The sequence below is a fragment of the Sphaeramia orbicularis genome, chromosome 5 (assembly GCF_902148855.1).
Source record: "Sphaeramia orbicularis chromosome 5, fSphaOr1.1, whole genome shotgun sequence".
Classification (NCBI taxonomy): domain Eukaryota; kingdom Metazoa; phylum Chordata; class Actinopteri; order Kurtiformes; family Apogonidae; genus Sphaeramia; species Sphaeramia orbicularis.
In genome coordinates, this window is record NC_043961.1 from 939,274 (window position 1) to 961,333 (window position 22,060).

Here is a 22,060-nt window from a genome sequence, read left to right on the forward strand (position 1 = left end):
AGTGTTTTTGTGTCAGCTGGGATTGTTTTAGATCCACAATACCAACATTTATGAAGAAGAGCACAATTAGCAATAGGAAGTCTAGAAGTTTATTCCTAATAAAGTACTGGTACAGACCAGAGCATCATGGGTAATGCCACGTCCGTCCACCAGCAAAAGTTTTCACATCCACGTGCTATTCCAAATCCAATATTTATGAAAATAGAGCTTCCACTGTCAGAGAATATCAGTAGTCTGTACACAAATGGATTAGCATTATTTACACACACTTCTATGACTGTAGGACAACTGTTCTGGACACAAATGGACACTCATTTGACCCCCGAAGGACATTTTAGCCAATATATATTACTATACAATGGTGTGCAAAAATATTACAACACTTGTCAAATCTTCAGAAACTGTTGGTTTATTTGTTCCCAGAGCCTGAATTTCACTTTTTTTTCCACTGCAAAAGGTAAAGGCAAAGGTACTGACAATATTTCACCTATAAATTTATCAGTCCAGTCCTTTTTTTACATTTGACTCTAATATTTAGTGTGGACCCCCCCCTCCCCTTGGCAAATGTCATTATTTGTAGGTTTTTATGGTAGTATTTTACTGATCTGACCCACTTCAGACTAATGTAGGGCTTTATATATAAGGATTGACTGTTAATATCTTGAGTGACATTTTTGCATTTCACAAATTCATCCCAGGGGCCGGACTGGACCCTTTGGCGGGCCAGATTTGGCCCCCGGGCCGTATGTTTGACACCAGTGATTTACATGATCAGTGAATTAAATATAGGAAAAATACATGATTTACACTGAAAAAAATAAAAGATACAGGGGATAATTTTATAATAAATGGTGATAAATCACCTCAGAAAGGTTAAAAATAGAGACAAATTCATTTGGGAGCTGCACCAACAGTGGCTCTGGGTCTGTCTGGGTTAACCTTCAAACAGATGAGGACAGGTTGTGTTGTATCATCAGTTGGTGCAGATGACGAATCTAAAACTCTCCCACTAGTTTCCGTCTGTATTCCCTCCTGAGTCATGTTTTCAGACTCGACTCTTTGAAAATCAATGTGACACAAACTTTCATCTGCGACCCAATGTGATGAAATCGTCAGTAACAAACCCTCCGTTGTCCAGAACCGGGAGCGTTTGATCTCATTTTTCATCACTAACAGACGACAGGAGTGAAAAGTAATTTTAATGAGTTCATTTTGAAGAAACGCAGCGTTAGTTCACGACGCTGATGCTGACGAGTGGAAAGATGTGGAAACTCCACCGATAGAACCCAACACTGAAGGACACGAGGACGAAGGCATCAGTAAAATGTGTGTTTAGTATCTGATTAAACTGCAGACCATGTGTTGTAAATCCTCTGCAATTAGATGATGAAAATATGATGCATGAGCAAAAAAAGTTATAAAAGCAGTTGTATAGTAAAAGGGCAAAGTCAAGGGAAGGTTCACAAAAAATCAAGTTCAAAAAATTAAGTTACAATAATCTACACCAAACTTATATTTTTGGGTAGGTAATTACTTCTATTTTCATGAAAATGTATTTTGAAATGAGAAAAAATTTGCAAAGAAAAAAAAATTGAGGAGATTTATGAGTGTGAATGTTTGTAAAGTGACACAGTTTTGTTCCTTCATTCTGGCTTCATTTTATAAACTCTATAAATAAACTACATTTATTCCAAATACATTGATATTTGACTATTATATTATTTATGTCATATTCTAAACAGTGTTTAAAATTAATAAACACATATATCTATGCAGAATACATGTGAATATAACATCAAAATAATCTGTATGTTGTAAATATTGTAAAAAAAAAATGTATATGATATTGATAATTAAAACAAAAAATGTTTAATTTGATATATACTTTTGTTGTCCATCCATGACGCTGCCATTTTTCTAAACTCTTTCTATTTAGGTTTGATCAAAAATTATATTTCCTCTATAACCAATTGTTGGGTTGTAAAACAGGGTTTAAGGTTTACACTGAATACATTTGAGAATGAAAATGTCAGAGGAACTTCACTTTGGAGAACTTTGGAATTTTTGCAAAAAATAAACGTTAATTTTTTGTCCATCTGTGACGCAGTAGTTTTTGATATTTTTTAAAAAATATTTGAAACTAAATTTTGCCCTTAGAGTCTGTCTCAGATGGCATTTAGACCTTTATAATTATGTGGAATATTTGTTTTAAACTTGTCTGGTTCAAAAGTTATGAATCAAAAAGTAGTGGGTGGTCCATCTGGGATGCCCTTGACCCCGCCCCAATAGTATATAAAGTATAATATAGAATAATAATAGTATATAAAGTATAATATAGGATAATAATAGTATATAAAGTATAATATAGAATAATAATAGTATATAAAGTATAATATAGAATAATAATAGTATATAAAGTATAATATAGGATAATAATAGTATATAAAGTATAATATAGAATAATAATAGTATATAAAGTATAATATAGGATAATAATAGTATATAAAGTATAATATAGAATAATAATATTATATAGAGTATAATATAGAATAATAATAGTATATAAAGTATAATATAGAATAATAATAGTATATAGAGTATAATATAGAATAATAATAGTATATAGAGTATAATATGGAATAATAATAGTATATAAAGTATAATATAGAATAATAATAGTATATAGAGTATAATATAGAATAATAATAGTATATAGAGTATAATATAGAATAATAATAGTATATAGAGTATAATATAGAATAATAATAGTATATAAAGTATAATATTGAATAATAACAGTATATAAAGTATAATTTAGAATAATAATAGTATATAGAGTATAATATAGAATAATAATAGTATATAAAGTATAATATAGAATAATAATATCATATAGAGTATAATATAGAATAATAATAGTATATAAAGTATAATATAGAATAATAATAGTATATAAAGTATAATATAGAATAATAATAGTATATAGAGTATAATATAGAATAATAATAGTATATAGAGTATAATATAGAATAATAATAGTATATAGAGTATAATATAGAATAATAATAGTATATAAAGTATAATATTGAATAATAACAGTATATAAAGTATAATTTAGAATAATAATAGTATATAAAGTACTAGAAGCACTCGGAGAGCGCAGACCTCCGCCAAGGTTGATCAGTGGCCCCCCCCGTGGGCCCCCCCCACGCCAAGGAGGTTATGTTTTTGCCAGGGTTTGTTTGTTTGTCCACCACCACCAAAATTTAATCATTTCTTCCTTATCCCATTTCCAACAAACCCTGAAAATTTCATCAAAATCTGTCCATAACTTTTTGAGTTATGTTGCACACTAACGGACAGACAAACAGACAGACAAACAAACAAACCCTGGCAAAAACATAACCTCCTTGGCGGAGGTAAAAATATAGAATAATAATAGTAGATGAAGTATAATATAGAATGATAATAGTATATAAAGTATAATATTGAATAATAACAGTATATAAAGTATAATTTAGAATAATAATGGTATATAAAGTAAAATATAGAATAATAATAGTATATAAAGTATAATAATAATATAATAATAATATATATAATAATATAATTCTGTCAGTCTGCCCCAGGGCAGCTGTGGCTACAGATGTAGTTTACCACCACCAGAGGGAGAATGTGAGAGCGAATGAATAATGGGTCAATAATGTAAAGCGCTTTGGGTGTCTAGAAAGGCGCTATATAAATCCAATCCATTATTATTATTATTATTAATATAGAACAATAAGAGTATATAAAGTATAATATAGAACGGGGTGTCAAACTCAGGTTAGTTCAGTTCCACATTCCGCCTAATATGATCTAAAGTGGGCCGGACCAGTAAAATAATATAAATAACAGGACAAGAACTGATAAATAATGTCAACTCCAAAGTTTTCTCTATGTCTTAGAGCGGAAAAAGTCAGATTCCATGATGACAATGTTACATGTACGAACTGTCTTTGAACATATCTTAAACAAATATGAACAACCTGAAGATTATTTTAAAAAAATAAGTGTAATTTTAACAACATTGTGCCTAGTTTATCATTTATGCATCACAACTTACAGATCACAGTGGATCTACAAATACACAAAACATTTAATAACAGGGAGAATATTGGTAAAATTAGACATACTTCTCTTAAGACATTTCAGGATGTTCATATTTGTTCAGGTTATTCACATTTTTTCTAAAAGGCTAGTCTGTAAATGTAAACATTTTTGTGTAATTCTACTTTTTTAAAAATTAAAACAAAGAGAAAAATTTGTGGTTTTCATTATTTATAGTTTATTCTGATCGTATTTTACTGGTCTGACCCACTTCAGACTGAACTGACCTAAAATGATTTTAACATCCTTGATTGTTCATATCTTTAATGTAATTTTTGTTTTTCACAAATTCATCCCGGGGGCCAAATCCGGCCCCGCATGTTTGACACCTGTGCTATAGAATGACAATAGTATAGAATAGTAATGCATGACTGTCTATCACCATTTATTGTAATATTATCATCTGTATTTTGCATTTTTCTGTATAAATCATGTATTTCCGTCATTTCCTTATAAACATATGGATCCTGTTTTGTCTTCATGTGGTCTACGTGAGGCCCTGGTGGACCTCCAGATCTGGTCCAGGTCTACCTGCTGCTGTTGGTGAGCAGCTCCGTCCCTCGGCTCCAGAACAGGAGGGGCTTGGGGGCGGCTCGGGGTCGACACTCGATCATCACCTGCCCCCCCCTGGCCGCCGGGATCAGCTTCTTCACCGGGTTCAGCCTGAAGTCTGGAACCTGGACTGGAGGGAGGAGAACACGGAGTCAGAACCTCAGAACGTCACAGCAGGACAACAGGAGAGAACCAGGAACAGCAGGACCCCCCACCCCCACCCAACCCCCCCTACCCTGGACCCGGAGCTCCGCGGTGGAGTAGATGGTGCCGTGTTTGTTTTCAGCCACACACTGGTACATCCCAGAATCCTCCAGGGCCAGGTTACTGATTTTCAGCCGGGGTCCGTTCACCTCCAGTCGATCCTGGGTTAAAGGAAAGGAAACAGAACCGGGTTGAACCGAGCCTCGTGTTCACTGAGTCTTAATTCATTTAAATGTATTCTTCCTCCATGATGCTATCTCTGAATTTACGTGGTCGTCAGCTCTGACTCTGATCCATGCACGACTGAACCCATCATCTGCAGAGAGACCAGGTCTGAACATGGATCACACCTGGACTTAACCCTTTAACGACGACAATCGCTCTGGTGCTGCATTTTGCACATTACAGTATTCATAGTACTGTAACTCCTGAACCGTTTGTGCTATGCACAATTCAAATGGCATCGGAAAGCTGAGGTTCTGAGCTTTGCAACACTATATAACACTTTATGGCAGAGGCCTGCACTGCCTGTGTGAGAGAGAGAGGAGGAAGAGGAGGAAGAGGAGGATGAAGCAATGGAGGAAAGAGTGTCTTCACCTCAACAACAGTAAATAACGCACGCAGACATCTGTGGAAATAACTGAGGTCTGATGGGAACTGATCTGGTGGAAGATGGTTGGTAGATAAATAAATAAATAAATAAATGAGGAATGTGGCATCAGTGGTTGAACTGGGACGCTCTGGTCATACTGATTTCAGCCCTGGTGACTGACAGCTGGTGGCGCCATCTTTAAATACACAGATATCTATGAAATAAACGATACTTAAAATAAATACACAGCAGCTCCAGTTACTGTGCATTAGAACTAAACGGCTGCTGGATAGTTTCAGCTGTATTAACCCTTCAGTATCCACCACCAAAAGCACGTCATCTGCACAGCGGCTGCCTTTTTAAGTCGTTGGTTCTTTTCCTTTTTATCTTTTTTTTCCACTTTTTTTTCCTTTTTTGTAAATGACTGGGGCGACACGGTGGTGCAGTGGTTAGCACTGGTGCCTCACACACAGAAGGTCCTGGGTTCCATTCCAACACCAGCTGATGGGGGTGGGGCCTTTCTGTGTGGAGTCTGCATGTTCTCCCCGTGTCTGCGTGGGTTCTCTCTGGTCCTCTGGCTCCTCCCACCATCCAAACACATGCTCTGATAGGTTAATTTAAATTGCCCATAGGTGTGAATGTGACAGCGGTTGTTTGTCTCTATATCTTCAGTCTGTGATGAGCTGGTCACATGTCCAGGGTGAACCCCACCTTCACCCATAAATAGCTGGGATAGGCTCCGCCCCCGTGACCCTAGTGAGGATAAAGCGGGTTCAGAAAATGAACAAATGAATGAATGTAAATGACTGAAAATAAAACCAATAAAAACTTAAATGACAAAAAACTAAAAATAAAAAAATCATGCAAAAACAACCTCTGAATTCTGACCTAATACAAATGATGAAAAATAATTTGACCTTTTATAACGTAAAGTGTTAAGTGTGCATAATATGCTCACCTGGATACTGACTGTGAGCGTTGACCTCTAGAGCTAAAAAACAAAACAAAACAAAAAAAAAACCCAAAGAAGCACCAAAATCTGCGGTCCATCAAATGACCACTAGAGGCTCCAAACCATGTCAGTAACCATAGACTCATATGATAAAATGTCTTTAACGCAGAAATAAACCTGTTTCCAACCTGGTACAAAACACTTCTGTCGCTGTAGATGGTTTTCCTGTTCATGACCCTGAACGACAGATCTCTATCACTGTTGAATTGGATGCAGAAATGACTTTTATGGTTCAGATTTAACAGGTGGAGTGGACGGCGTTCACTCGGCGAGCTTCACCTCTTGATCTTCCTAAACTCCGCCCTCTTATCGAGCTGTGAGACGAGTTAAATGTCAAAGCCGTCACGGTGGTCGTTATGCATCACTGTCATGTCTTTGTATTCTAGGTTGAATTTAGATCAGATCCGTTTCCTCTGGTGAATTTCTAATTTTACCACAGGTTTATTTAACACGATATAATCATTTTTTCTCTGGTTAAATTAATTTTCCATTAGTGGGTTTATGTGGAATTCCCCCTGACACTTCGACCACATTCAGCTGTTAATCATTCATGGCAGAAAAACACTACGGCCTACACCGTTTTAATGTGGTTAAAAATGAGGCTAAAGAATCCATTCAACTACTGTTACATTAATATGAAGCTGTGGAAAAGGCAACGTCCTCTGTGAATAAAAAACCCTCGTTAGAGAATTTGACCTTTTCATGGTTTAATATATTCACTGATTTAAAGGTTTTTGTGTGTGTGTTTTTTTAATTTCCCTTTACAAAGATGTTTCTGGTATCCTACGTCTGAAAAGCTCGAAAATGTCAGAAAAGCCTGATTATAGACCTTTGACTACATAATCACACTGAGGAATAACAGGGTTGTATTTTTTTATTATCAGTATTACTTACATACTCATATTACTTATACTGACTTATAAATTATTGTCATGACTACTATTACTATGATTACTTTATTACTATTACTTCTTATTAGTACTACATTAGTTATTTCTACTGGTATTTCTAATGTGCAACTGCATGTTTTCACTAATGTTTTTAGAGCTATTGTCATTTTTTATTGTTATAGATATTTAAAAACAAAATACACAAACAGAAGATAAGGGTTTATTCATCAGTGAATCGATAATTATAGAAACGAAATGATTAATATTAAATAGATGACTTTCCAAACAGGACAAGAACAGTTTCTATTGTGTGTAATAACAGAATAGAATAAGTTTATTGTCATTGTACAATGAAACTGGGTAGAGCTTACCCTCTTCAGTGCCACAAAATAAAAGAATAATAAGAATATATAGTGTAACTAGTGCGCTGACCCATGGGCTCTAGATGTGGTAGTTTTTATGGTTGAGAGAGCTGACTTATGGGAAAAGTTCTTAGTCTATATTTTATAAGTACTGACACAAAAATTGTTTGGTAAATCATTCATTAAAATTTAAATGACAATTAACCCTTTCACACATGAATTCTGAGAACCTTAATGAGTAAAAACACAATCATGTCCAGTCAGAGAGCGAACTTTAATTGATTTCCATTCCAACGTTTATTTCAATATAAAGTAGCTCCTTGTTTAGGATAATCCCTTATGGTCCAACTGAAGCAAAAATAAATTTAATAGTAAAAATGTGGGTCAAATTGTCTCTAAAATGTCCCACCAGAGAGATTTTGAATGCTGTGTTTTGACCCTTATCAAGATTTTTTTTCCTGAGTGTTTTTATTCCTCTTTAGGCCTGAAAAAAACAATGCGATTGAAGAATTTTTTATGAACCTATTTTTCATGGAGTTGCAAAAATATCCACTCAGCTGGACACCATGCATTTAATTTTTGAAGCAAAGAAAATGTATTTATTGAAAAACTATTAAATAAATTTTTTCAATGCTGGTAATCTGATGCTTTGTCACATTTTAACATACTGTAATATTAGTTACTACTCACTTTATGGAGATAATATGCAAAAAAAAACAACAACAGTCTAATAATAATAACAAGCAACTGATTTACACTCAAACAAGTTATTGCAGATCAGGTTTATCCAGAACGGCACAGTTTACAGTAATGGTCTGAATGTCAGTGTATGGGATGGTGCATTAGTGTCCACTGTGTTGGCTGATATGGAACTAAAACAACAAACCCATGAATTTACAAAAGAACAGCTGGAGAAGAACTGACCACTGGAGTGACCACTGTGCATGAAAGGGTTAAAATATCTATCTATCTATATCTATCTATCTATAGATAGATAGATAGATAGATAGATAGATAGATAGATAGATAGATAGATAGATATAGATATAGACATAGATATATATGTAGGGACTGAAGTTAGTAATTGAGTCGTTCTTGTTTTCAACTTCATTTCCCATCATGCAGTGTGGTACTGTGCTTCCTGTCAGCTGTCATGACCATATAGCAGTGTGACTGTAAGGCTACTGTATTCCAAAATGACTAATATCTCCCAGAGTATTGGTCCTCTCAACTTGCAGAGATATTTATGGTGGGGATGGGACTATTCCTCAGCTGTAGGCAGTGCTGTAGTCCAGGGTATACGCTGGTATGTGGAGTATAAGTACTTCTTTTTCAGCCAGCACTGGGTATACCCACTTCTAAACCTCCTTGATCTGCAGCCAAACTGCTCATTTCTTCCACTAGGATGGTGAAGCCATGACCCGCCCTACTCTGCCTCTAATTGGCTTGTACTCGCTGTCTTCACTGATTAGATTGGTTAACTTAAGGCATGAGGACTGATGAGCCAATCAGAGGCAGAGTAGGGCGGGTCATGCAGAGGAAAACATTTCTACCTCTGGAACCTGATTGGACACCCCAGGTGCCAGTGCCACTCCAGTTGACTGACAGGCCACTGCACGTCTCATTTAAAGATGCACAATTATTGGAAATGCAACGAGAAAAGCAGAACAAACGTCTTTCAAGTGAATGACTCATATTGAGGGAACCTGCTTTCATGGAATACAGAATTCTGAGGTCAGTTTGAAGGTGGTTTCAGAATGAGTCAAATGACTGCACATTTAGAGGAGAAGAGATTTTGTTGCCAATAGTTCAACTGTGTGAATAGGCTAACGTTATGAAAGGCTAACGTTATGAAAGGCTAATGTTATGAAAGGCTAACGTTAGCCTATGTTTTCCTCATGTTGACTGTTTTCATTCCTGCAGCTGCTTGTGTTTCCAGTAACACCTACAAACTGCTCCTGATCAAGTCCTGATAATTTTATAAAAGTGAGCAAATTCTACTGATGGATTTTTGGGTAAACTAAATAGAGTAGTCAGACATGTCACTGTTTCTAAAATGTTTTTCTGGACTACTTCCAAAAAAAAAAGGGAAATATTGAGAGTATACCCACTTCTCCAGGGACCACTAACCCACTGATTGCAGGTACCAAATTGGCCTGTTAAAAATGTCTCAATTTCTCATAATTGTGCACACACACACACACACACACACACACACACACACACACACGCTCTTAGACCTTCTAGTACTGATATAGATAACTGAATGTAAACTATAGTGTTATGGTCAGTGTGTGTTATGGTCATATGGTCAGTGTGTGTTATGGTCAGTGTGTGTTATGGTCAGTGTGTGTTATGGTCAGTGTGTGTTATATTAGCTGTGTGTAGGTGCTGGTGTGTGTTGTGTCACCTGTGTGCTCAGTGGTTGTCCGTTGCGTAGCCAGCGGACGGACGGTCGAGGTTTTCCGGCGGCGATACAACTCCACTGCAGCTCAGAGCTGATCTCCACCTCGGAGTCGCTCATCACCTGCAGCCACTCAGGCTGAGCTGGAAGACGACAGCAAAACAACACGTGAACGACAGAAAACGACAACAAAACCCCAACTAGAAGGTCCTGTTAGCTCCAGAACTACCAGAGTAAATGTTCAGATTTAAGCTTTTTCACATTAGAAGTTTTAACAACTGCATTCTGGCTGAAAAAACAGTTCCAGTGTCCCTGTATCTCAACGTCATGTTCTATCAAGAACCAGCTACTAGCTGATATTGTGAGGCTGTCAGGTTCTGTCTCTGTTTTAGAGTCCTGTGGTCTGGATGAAGGAGCTCAGTCTCCCAGTAGAAGTGAAAGTCCATATGTGACTTCCTATCAGTGCTTCATAGGAACTATATTAACATCTGTAAACATTTACATGTTATAAGCCATCAAAATATGGACCATTATATTTAAAGGCAAATGTTTCATGTTTCAAAACATTAGTCAAAAATCAAAATTTCTCAAAACTGTGAACAAACGTTGTAGACATTTTCCCAAGGAAGATACAAATAAAACTTGAAATAAATGCGACCAGTAGTTTCAGAGATGTTTTAAAGAAACTGTTAACAATGACAAAGACACAGCGCCTTCAAACGGCTCATGGCCGATCGGCTGGTGAGATGAAAAAAAAAAAAAAAAAACCTTAAGTACTTTCTCTGACTGAACAAAAGCAGAGTTTAGACATTTTTAACTTACTGCTATTGAAACAAAGCCAATAGCATCACCAGTGTTAAACTACAATCATACACAGATCTACACACACTGGAAAAAATGCCCCTCTAAAAAAAAGTTTTAAAAAATTAATGCAAGATATTTTTGCTTGAATTAAGCAAAAAATTCAGCCAATGGAACAAGTGAAAATTATCCTGGTAAGATTTCTTGAAGTAAGATTTTCCAGATCTATTGTATAAAAATCAGTTCTTCTATCTCACTGAACAGTTCCTCTTTAGGTGATTCTGTCTGATTTTAACTGTGATGAGATATTTGGACTAGAAATGAGACAAATACACGTGGTAAGTAGATGTAGTAAGATGTATTGATGTGAGTCTGGGAAGGGAGACCAGTTCTAAGTAGGTCTACTGGTCCAGATCCAGATCCAGATCCAGATCCAGATCCAGATCCAGATCCAGATCCAGGTTCCTGTGGACTCAGAGGGTGTGTGTTCACCTTGGACGTTGATGCGTCCCTGGTAGGTGTCGCTGCCCTCTGAGTTGTACGCCTCACACTCGTAGACCCCCTCGTCGTCGAAGGACAGATCTGGGAGCACCAGCGTGGGACCCTCTGCGCTGGAACCCGCCTTCGAGGGCATCAACCCGTCCACCTTCCGCCATCGCAGCCTCGGGACGGGACTGAAGACGGAACGCGGACAGAGGACGGAGGATGAGAAGGTCAGTGATGAAAAATAAAGCAAACCAAAGGAGACAGAGGAAAAGGGCAGCAGACTAATTAGAGAAAAACTGAGTTAAGGTAAAGGCTGAGGGTGAAGACGTACTTTCCGTAGGCGAAGCATTCCAACTGGGCCGTGTGTCCGGCTAAAGCGTACGTATCGGCCGGGAAACGCACTTTGATGCTCGGCGCCGACTTCCTGGGATTGGCTGCAGAGAATAAAACATGGAACCAGTCAAACACCTGCACCACCTCTGCTTTAACATCATCTACCTGCTGTAAAATAAGGTCATCAGGGTCAAATGGGCGGAGCTTCAACAATGAGTCAACTAAACCATCAATAAGCCCCTCCCAACATTACCAAACTGTCCAATCCTAAATCTGAAAGGCTCTGAAAACAGGTGGAAATGACAGAAAAGTCTGAATATAGACGTTTGACTGAATAATCACAGAGGAATAACAGGGTTGGATTTTAAGGAGGATTCTCAGAAGACGTGACTGGATTTTTCTGCTATTTTATGATGTTATAGCTCAGAATGCACCGATAAATCCACCTTCATTTATCATTGTTTCTTAAATCTGAACGACTGGATTTGTTCTCATTTTTTAAGACTATAAAACAGTACAATTTTATTTTATTTTGAGGATTTCCTTCTTTCTTTGCTGGAATAAAAGATGGAAAACAATGAAAACTAAATAAACAAACAGAAGATAAGGTCCTTATTCATCACTGAATCACAAATTATAGAAACTACATGATTAATAACAGATAGATCAGTTTCCAAAGCACATTTGAGTGACCGTTATAGATTTTCATTGATCATTGATTGATCAGCGTTGATGTTTTACATCTTACACCCATCATCAGATTGGACATACAGACAATTAAGTAAAATTATTATCAGTACAATAACATAATAATTATTATTACTACATACATACTTATATTACTTGTATAACATTGTGATGAGAACTATTACTATGATTACTTTATTATTATTATTTCTGTAATTATAAACTATACATATAATAATAATATGATCTAATTACTTATGTTATTCTTATTATTTATTATTATTGCTACTTTACTACTTATTACTACTATTACTTTGAACGAGCAATTGCCTGTTTTCACTGTTGTTTTTATAGTTATTGTTAATACTATTTTCTTTTCATTTTTATCTTTTAATTCTTATATCTGTACATTTGGTGTTGAGCTGTTACTAGGACCTGATCAATATAGTTATATCTAATCTAATCTAATCTAATCTAAATGTACACTAAATATAATAAGTTTATTTAGGAGGTGTCATATCTGTCATGTTCAGGTTGATTAACATCGCTAAATGTCTCTTGTTCTTCTTAAAGCCTATGTTTATAATCCAACTATAATTTGACTGTTTGGTTAAATTCATGTCACTGTATCAGACTAATGTTGATTCATTCTGTCTTATTTCTTCATTGTTTATCTTTGTGGTTTGCTGCGTTTCTCCAGCGTTCAACACATTTTTCATCCACCTACAGAACCTGAACGTCTTCATCCTCGTCTCCTTTCTTCATGTAATCGTCCACTGTCCAACAGATGCATGAAAACATGTTCTAAAATGACTGAAGCGTCTTTAAAGCGTCACCGTGACCAGCGGATATCCAGCCAGATTTACCCCTACTGTGGATATTTACCCCTACTGTGGATATTTACCCCTACTGTGGATATTTACCCCTACTGTGGATATTTACAGCCGCTGGAGGATGACTCCTGGTTTTTAATCATTTCCTGCTGTGAAGGCTGTGACTGAGCCCTTCCTACTGTAAACTCAGCTCATACTAAAAATACCAGCATTACGGAGATATTTCGCAGGTTTTACCACAAATACCACACATCACAACTTTTCCATGACTTTTCAAGGTCTGATCAAGTTCTGGATTTGTGTTGGACACTTACGAAAGAACAGACTAAGTTCATTCATGTACGAAAATTAAACCGTAAAATCATCTCAACATTGTAGATTGTTGTTATTTTAATGTTCGTGTCAAATCACAAAAAAAAAAAACGTAGTGGTTGTTGACATGTCGGAGGTTGTGGTTGAGTTGCTGTCATCATGGTTGTTGTCATTGTTGTTGTCATGGTTGTGGTTGAGTTGTCGTCACTGCCATCGTTGGGGTTGTTGTGGTTGTCGTCATCCTGGTTGTGGTTCTGATCATCGTCATTGTTGCCGTCGTTGTGGTTGTCATGGTGGTGGTCGTTGTTGTCAACGTGGTTGTCCTTGTTGCTATCGTTGTCGTTGTTGAGGTGTGGTATTGGTTGGGTTGTGGCTGTCATTGTTGTTGCCGTGGTTGTGGTTGTGGTTGGGTTGCCGTCTTTGCCATTGTTGTGGTTATCGTGGTTGTGGTTATTGTCACCCTGGTTGTGGTTCTGATTGTTGTCATTGTTGTCCTCATTGTGGTAGTCATGGTGGTTGTGGTTGTCATCGTGGTTGTCATTGTTGCCGTCACTGAAGTTGTCATGGTTTTGGTTTTGGTTGGGTTGTCATCTTTGCCATCGTTGTCATGGTTGTGATTGTCGTCACGGTTGTCATCATTGTTGTTGCTGTGGTTGTGGCTGGGTTGTTGTCTTTGCCATTGTTGTGGTTGTAGTGGTTGTCGTTGTGGTTGTCATGGTGCTGATTGTTGTTGCTGTAGTTGTGGTTGTTGTTATTGCTGTCGTTGTAGTTGTCATGATTTTGGTTGGGTTGTGGTTGCCGTCATGGTTGCTGTTGTCGTGGTTGTCATTGTTGCCATCGTTGTGGTTGTTGTCATGGTTGTCATTATGCTATCGTTGTGGTGGTGAAGGTGGTGGTGGTGGTTTTGGTTTTATTGTGGTTATGGTTGTGCTTGTTGTCATGGTTGTGGTTGTGGTGGTGGTTTTAGTTGTGGTTGTGGTTGCGGTACCGTCGGGCTGCACCGTCAGCTGGTTGGCTTTGCTGAAGGTGCTCTTGGTGCTGATGTCCATGTTGATGGTGGTGAAGCAGAAGTAGCTGCCGGTGTCGTTGGGTTCAGCTTTGGCCACGTAAAGGTTCCCCGACACCTGAGACACGAACCAGCGACCGTCGTCCTTCTGGATGAAGTTAGGGAAGTCATTGAGGAACCAGCGGTAGGACAGGGCTGTAGAGGAGGAGAAACGGGAGGATGAGGAGGAGAAACAGGGGGAGAAACGGGAGGATGAGGAGGAGAAACAGGAGGAGAAACGGGAGGATGAGGAGGAGAAACAGGAGGAGAAACGGGAGGATGAGGAGGAGAAACAGGAGGATGAGGAGGAGGAACAGGGGGAGAAACGGGAGGATGAGGAGGAGAAACAGGGGGAGAAACAGGAGGATGAGGAGGAGAAACAGGAGGAGAAACGGGAGGATGAGGAGGAGAAACAGGAGGAGAAACGGGAGGATGAGGAGGAGAAACAGGAGGATGAGGAGGAGGAACAGGGGGAGAAACGGGAGGATGAGGAGGAGAAACGGGAGGATGAGGAGGAGAAACGGGAGGATGAGGAGGAGAAACAGGAGGAGAAACGGGAGGATGAGGAGGAGAAACGGGAGGATGAGGAGGAGAAATGGGAGGATGAGGAGGAGGAACAGGGGGAGAAACGGGAGGATGAGGAGGAGAAACAGGAGGATGAGGAGGAGAAACAGGAGGATGAGGAGGAGAAACGGGAGGATGAGGAGGAGAAACAGGAGGAGAAACGGGAGGATGAGGAGGAGAAACGGGAGGATGAGGAGGAGAAACAGGAGGAGAAACGGGAGGATGAGGAGGAGAAACGGGAGGATGAGGAGGAGGAACAGGGGGAGAAACGGGAGGATGAGGAGGAGAAACAGGAGGAGAAACGGGAGGATGAGGAGGAGGAACAGGGGGAGAAACGGGAGGATGAGGAGGAGAAACAGGAGGAGAAACGGGAGGATGAGGAGGAGAAACAGGAGGAGAAACGGGAGGATGAGGAGGAGGAACAGGGGGAGAAACGGGAGGATGAGGAGGAGAAACAGGAGGAGAAAAAGGAGGATGAGGAGGAGAACCAGGAGGAGAACCAGGACTCATACCTGGGTAATGTGGCGGTGGCTGACAGGCGATGAACGCTCCCACGCCCTCGTACGCCGTCTGCGGACTCCTGCTGTCTGGAGGGAAGTCATGCAGATCTGGACGGAACAAAAACAGAACACAGGTCAGATACGTTTACGACGGCGCTCTGCTCTGATACAAACCGCCGACGGTCTCCGACGGTAACACTCACATCCGAACTTGAGGTTGGCGGCTCGGCTGATGATGGTGCCGCAGCGGTTAATGGCCAGACACTGGTACGAGCCCGAGTCCCGGTTCGGTTCTGGGCCGTTGATCACCAGGTTACCGGCCACCAGCGTGTAGCGAAGATCCAAACCCAACGGAACCTCCGAACCGTTGACCAGCCACCTGTGAGACCAAGACCAGGGCATGATGACCCAGCACACGCTTCATCTGGAACCATGGTTTTATTCTGACAGACATGACTGTGACCACATTTATCAGGAAGTTTGTTGACTTTTAGCACATTTATTAGGATGCTTTGACAACTTTTACCATATTTATTGGAAAGTTTTATTGTATTTTACCACATTTATCGAGAAATTTTGTCAACTTTTATCACATTTATCAGGATGGTTTGAAGTTTCGTCGACGTAGGTGTTTTCAGACAGGCAGATGGTTAAACATGTGATAATTACCTGAAATAACAATAACCTGCTTCAAGTATCTAATACTAAAAAGCATCAATATAAAAAAAGAACACTGTCAGCACCTGTTAAATTCAGATACTTGTAGACCTTTGGTGACATCAGTGTTTTCTTGGGTGAACATTATCCCTCATCAGGTGACAGGACCAGGTGAAAACGGTGCATCAGTATTTATCCAGATGACTTATACTGTCACGTCCATGTCACAGGCATAAATCTGGTCTAGTCCGTCTCCTCTGGGACTGGACTGAGGTCCAATGAGTCCCGATACTTTGTTGGAGGGTTGAGGCTCCACCTTCAGACGGTTCTGGTTCTGGTGGGACTCACCTGTACGAAGCGGCCGGACTGGCTCGGGCCTGGCAGCTCAGGGTCACTTTGCCCTCAGTGAGGCCTTCTGGGTAAATCAAGCTGCTCGGCTGCTCTTCGAACACCGGACCGCTGTCGTGACCCAGAACGCACACGTCTCCACCTGGAAACATATGGAAACAACACTATGAGCGCTGGTTCTGGTTCTGGTTGCACATATTCAGCTTCAGACGTTAAACACATCCACACAGTTAATATGGTTGAACATAAATGGGATGGGAACAGAGCACAGCTGTTTGTGTCCGACTGCAGTGAAGCTCCTCTGACCCTAACATGACTCCCATTAAATGCTCAAATCTGTTCAGTTGTTTTCATTTCATTGACTCCAAATGTGTTGGAACACGTTCATCTCTCAGACCAGTTGGTTCAGAATCAGTTTGATCCCAGATCAGTGGACTGGCTGTTGTTCACTTCTCCTCCATTCCCGTGTCTGTGTTTGTTCATTCCATCTCTGCTCAGTGCATTTGTCGTAGACGCTCAGCGTCCATGCACTTCAATGGGACTGAGTGGAACTGCTGGAAAAACCACTACAAACTGGACCAGCACTGGACACAGGACACCTGTTGTCCCGCCCCAGACGCTGGGCGTCTCTGGGGGTGAATGGAGCTGTGGGCGGAGCTTGGCCGGGCTGGATACCAGGATTCCACGTGCTGATTGGAGGATCAGTGGAAAGGCTGAATGTGGTTTGATTGACAGCTGTTTTCAGATGTGCTCCTTCACTGACACAGTTCAGTTTAATACCATCACACATTCTGCTGGGAAATCACAGAAACCAAATGAACTGTTCATTTACTGACCTGAAAGAAAACACAGCCACTGGACTTCCTTGTTTCAATTTAACATAATTTCTACATGTTGTTTTTTAGTTGGTACGATAAGGTCACTGAGCATTTTCTTAAAAGGAACAGAGGACGAATTTATGTTTAAAGAACTTGACATTTTTTTTATGTAAGCGACAGTGAGCTTCCCCTGTCTGAAAGACCAGCAGCCAATGCTGGAATAGAGATCTAAGACTCCGTTTATGATGAGTCGACGTCTGTTCTGAACCACCTACAACATGTTAAAATAACTGTTTAACACTTGAGCATCTACAGCGTAAACTCCATGTGTAGGAAACAGGAGTAAAACACCATCTGCACAACAACATGAACACGGTATCCACACTTGGCACTACATCAGTGTTTTTCAACCTTGGGGTCGGGACACCATGCGGACTCAACTGGAATTCAACTGGGGTTGGCTGAAATTTGTAGTAATTTATAAAAATAAAAAAATTAAAAAAAAAAAAAAATAGCTACTGATAAGAAATATAAGGTGAATTGAGAGACAATCCCAATCCACAACAGACATGACAAACTGAAGCTGAAACTGCAGCACTGTGCTTCTGTTTGTGTCACATGTTCACTGTGGTCAGTTTCAGATGCTGCAGCTCTTTCAGAATTCATAGTTTCAGTTCTTGTTTGTTCAGTATTAATTGTCCTCCTTGTAAATCCCAGCTGGACTGACTGGACAGATCCTGAGCCTTTGTGCAGTAATCTACACCTGGATTTACTGCCTCTGTCCACAATAATAGACATTATACAGACTAAATGTCCTCTAAAATTAACATTTATTAGCAACATAGTATAGCAAACTATTACATGATCAAAAATAAATTAATTTTAGCAAAAAAAAAAAAAAAAAAAAAGTCTCCATTTTGAATGTCTGGGGTGGCCAGAAATTTGTGATTTTAAAATGTGGTCATGAGCAAAAAAAGGTTGGAAACCACTGCACTACATGTTATAAAAGGTCAGATTATTTTTCAAAATTTGTATCAGGTCAGAATTCAAAAGTTGTTCATTTTTGCACATTGTAAACAACGGAAACTCACTATATACTAACATTACTACATTAACACCTTTCTCTGAAATAAAAAATGTACAGACACATTTTGCCATTTAACCGAGCGCAAAAAATAACAATGCAGATTAACCAATGTTGCTGTTAATGATTGACATATGCCAGGATGAAAAAATGTAAAAGAAGATAAGTAATCCAATTTATATATATGATATTTAACAGAAAAAAGTGTGTTTTTTGCATCAAAAAATGTGGTTTGTTTACATTACAAACATGACATTTAAAGGGTTAAAAATATGAGTTATTGGGTATTTAGTATTTTTGTTTATGACTTGATAAAAGACAAAAAAAAATTTTGAAAAAAAAAAAAAGTTAAAAACTTAAATTGTATGAAAAACCTTCTGTCAGTACTATGGTGCTGTGCAGATTCCACGCCCTCATGAAGGGCTTCTATGGGCGGGATAACGAAGGGTGAATGACAGCTCATACAGACGCTCATCAGCTAAAGCACAACAGCATTTCAACAGGGAGTTAAAGCTGCATCGGCTGACTGGTTTTTGGCGTCGCTGAGCATAAACTCCATAATTACCTGGTAGCAGACTGTAAATGAAGAGGTGTGTGGGGAAAGCAGACGTCTGCATCTGTACCTGGTCTGGGTCTTCAGGCTGTACATGCAGAGTTTGTCCACTCACAGTTAAAGCAGAAGTGTGGTCTGTTTTCCACAGGTTCATCGGTTTTTATATTTAATCTGATTTGGACCAAAAGGAGAAGCTGCAGCAGAAAACCTGGCTTTTCAGATTCTGGTGTTTTTTTATTGATTCAGGTGTTCGATGTTCAACTAAAACAATGCACTGTGAATAAAATAAGAAGAACGCCTCAGAACAGACACAAAAACAAACCGTAACCTTGATAACCACGAGAAAAAATCCACTTCCATCTCATATTCATTCTTCGTGTGTTCGTGCCAACTACACGTATAAAAGGCCACATGTTTTTGCTTCATTATTCATTTATTCTTCCTCCATTATTCAGTTTCTCATCCTCGGTCTGATGTCGACCTGGTGGAGGTTCTTAACCCGACCATCTGCTCAAACAGGACGGTTTATCCAGTCTGAACACAAACCTAATGTCCATGTTGGAACGGACGGGTTTTCATCTCACAGATGCAGTTGAACCGTCCAGTGTGGAGGATATTTGGTGTTTTTCAGATAAAGGTCGAAGTAAAAACCACAGAAAGCACCGTCTACTGCAGTTAAGATTTAACTGAACCAGGTCGACCTCCTCAGGTGGGTCTGGACTTGGATGAACGTTCTAAAAGGGTTTTACTTCCATGTTCCACAGGCCTTCCAGTGGATTCTTTCCTTTTTTTTTCTTATATTTTATTGTTTCATTTTTAAAATTTTCCAACACAAACCTTTAGAACACAGTGTCAGTTGTCGTCCTGTATTTTGTCCATTTTTTCCATCGACCTTCATAAGTTTCTTGCTGTAGTCTTATGATCTATGTAAGTCTGTCCATGTTGTGAATTTCTTCCACAATGTCTCTCCAATTATTTGGGGGGGGGGGGGTCCACTTTGCACCATTTTCATGTGATGGCTTTTTAGACGATGCCAAGAGGATTTTAATCACATATTCATCCTTACTTGCTTTGTCTTTTCCTGTTAAATGACCCAAATAGAACACAGAACATGTCCTTGGTAGTTCGTATCCCAATATTTTTCCACATTCTTCGCTGATATTATTCCAATATTGGGATAGTTTTGTGCACTGCCTAAAAACATGTGCATGACCCACATCCTGTTCACCACACACCCTCCAACAGGACTGAGGGAATGATGCTGAAGCCTTTTGGATCTGTGGTGGGAGAAAAAATATCATTATGTTTTTCCAACAAAATATTTTCCAATTTGTGGAATTAGTTGTAGCCACTTGAGTTTCACATATTTCATTTCATGTATCATGACTTCATTCTACCAACAGTTCTTTCTTCCATTTATCTCTAATATACACAGTTGAAGTCTTCCTGTTCCACACCAACCCCTGATACAGTTTGGATCTCACTTTTCCTCCTCCGTTCTGATACGCTTTACCCACAGTTTCAGTCATCTGGTTTATTTAAACTGGAGCTCTGGTTTGATCTCTTTATGATAATAGTCTCTGATCTGAAGGAACATAAAGAAGTCACAAAGTCCTGTCGTAAGTTTTGAAAGTTCATAATTTCCTCTTTTTTGATAAAAGTATTTAATATATTTAGACCCTTATTTGCCCACTTTTTAAATTTCGTATTCATAGTCCCTGGTTTGAAGTTTGAATCATAAGCCGGCCAGCTGAATATTCTTATGTCCTTCTCCATTTTACATTCTTTAACTACTTTAAACCAGACCTCCAAGGTAAATTTAGTGGGATTCTTTCTTTGTAAGAAAGAACCAAATTGTTCATTTCACCACTGATCCTAAAGTCTTCTCTGTTTCAATAGATGTATTCAGATTTTCATCTGAATGATGCCTCCTTCATTCACACCGACTCATCTTTGGACCAAATATTGAGAAACCACGACGCCTCAGAAACGATCAAGACTGAAAACTAAGACACAACAGAACAGAGTGGTGAGTTCAGGTCTCCTCTGTCTGTGGAATAAACAGGACTTTGCTTTTTTCGCATCACAAACAAACAACATCCAAGTCCACGAGGAGGTTCTCATCCATCTGGCTGAAGTCCAGATGAAATATCTGAAAGAAGAAACGTCATCTCTCTGAGCTCGTGGCTTCCTGTTCAAAATCGATAAGTGTAAAACCGAACAGCGAGCAGACGAGTCTGTGAATGTTCTCAGAGTTTAACCGACGGTCGGCTCAGACTACATCCTCCTCCTCCTGAAGCAGATGAAGATGAGGGTCTGCAGGAGGTTTGTGAAGTGAAGAAACCACGAGGAAATTAAAGCCCAGGACAGAAGAGGATGAAGAAGAAGAAGATGAAGAAGAAAAAGAAGAAGACGAAGAGTTGAATTTACATTTGAATTCCTAATATTTGGTCCTAAGAGTCAATGCAAGTGAAAGAGATTAAAAAATTAAATAAAGTGAAACCTGTGAAACATCATTGGATGAAGACGTGTTCATTCATGTTCAGTGAAGTGGACAGGCGATGCGTTCGAGGTCTGTCTTCACGCGCCCTCATCTCTGATCCACATCCACAGTGTTTTGATCTGCAGCGTGTTGTGAGTCCACGGGGACGGTGTTCATTTCTGCTCACGGTGCTGAACATCCATCATTCATCAGACCAGTGCTTTATTTCAGGGTTTCTTGGACAGAACTGGATCCTCTCACCCACCGATAAAACAACAACCATTAAAGTTTAATGGAGGCCCTGAAGCCCCCGAAGAACTGGACCCACATCTCCAACAAAAAATACCAGTTCAGTATCAGAGGACGTGGAAAAGATGGTAAAGAACACCTGT

The 22,060-nt window shown here is 39.2% G+C and overlaps 1 protein-coding gene across 1 annotated transcript in view; it reads right to left on the minus strand.

The window, feature by feature from the left end:
• The window catches only part of cntn2 (contactin 2), an 87,850-nt gene that overhangs the window by 28,518 nt on the left and 37,272 nt on the right, over nt 1–22,060 (minus strand). Inside the window, exons 3-11 of the mRNA XM_030134929.1 lie at nt 16,732–16,873; nt 15,930–16,105; nt 15,739–15,834; nt 14,606–14,818; nt 11,784–11,886; nt 11,459–11,640; nt 10,172–10,308; nt 4,937–5,066; nt 4,681–4,831 (exon numbers count right to left, since the gene is read on the minus strand). Coding sequence (XP_029990789.1) covers nt 4,681–4,831; nt 4,937–5,066; nt 10,172–10,308; nt 11,459–11,640; nt 11,784–11,886; nt 14,606–14,818; nt 15,739–15,834; nt 15,930–16,105; nt 16,732–16,873 — 1,330 coding nt within the window. The remainder of the gene's footprint in view (nt 1–4,680; nt 4,832–4,936; nt 5,067–10,171; nt 10,309–11,458; nt 11,641–11,783; nt 11,887–14,605; nt 14,819–15,738; nt 15,835–15,929; nt 16,106–16,731; nt 16,874–22,060) is intronic.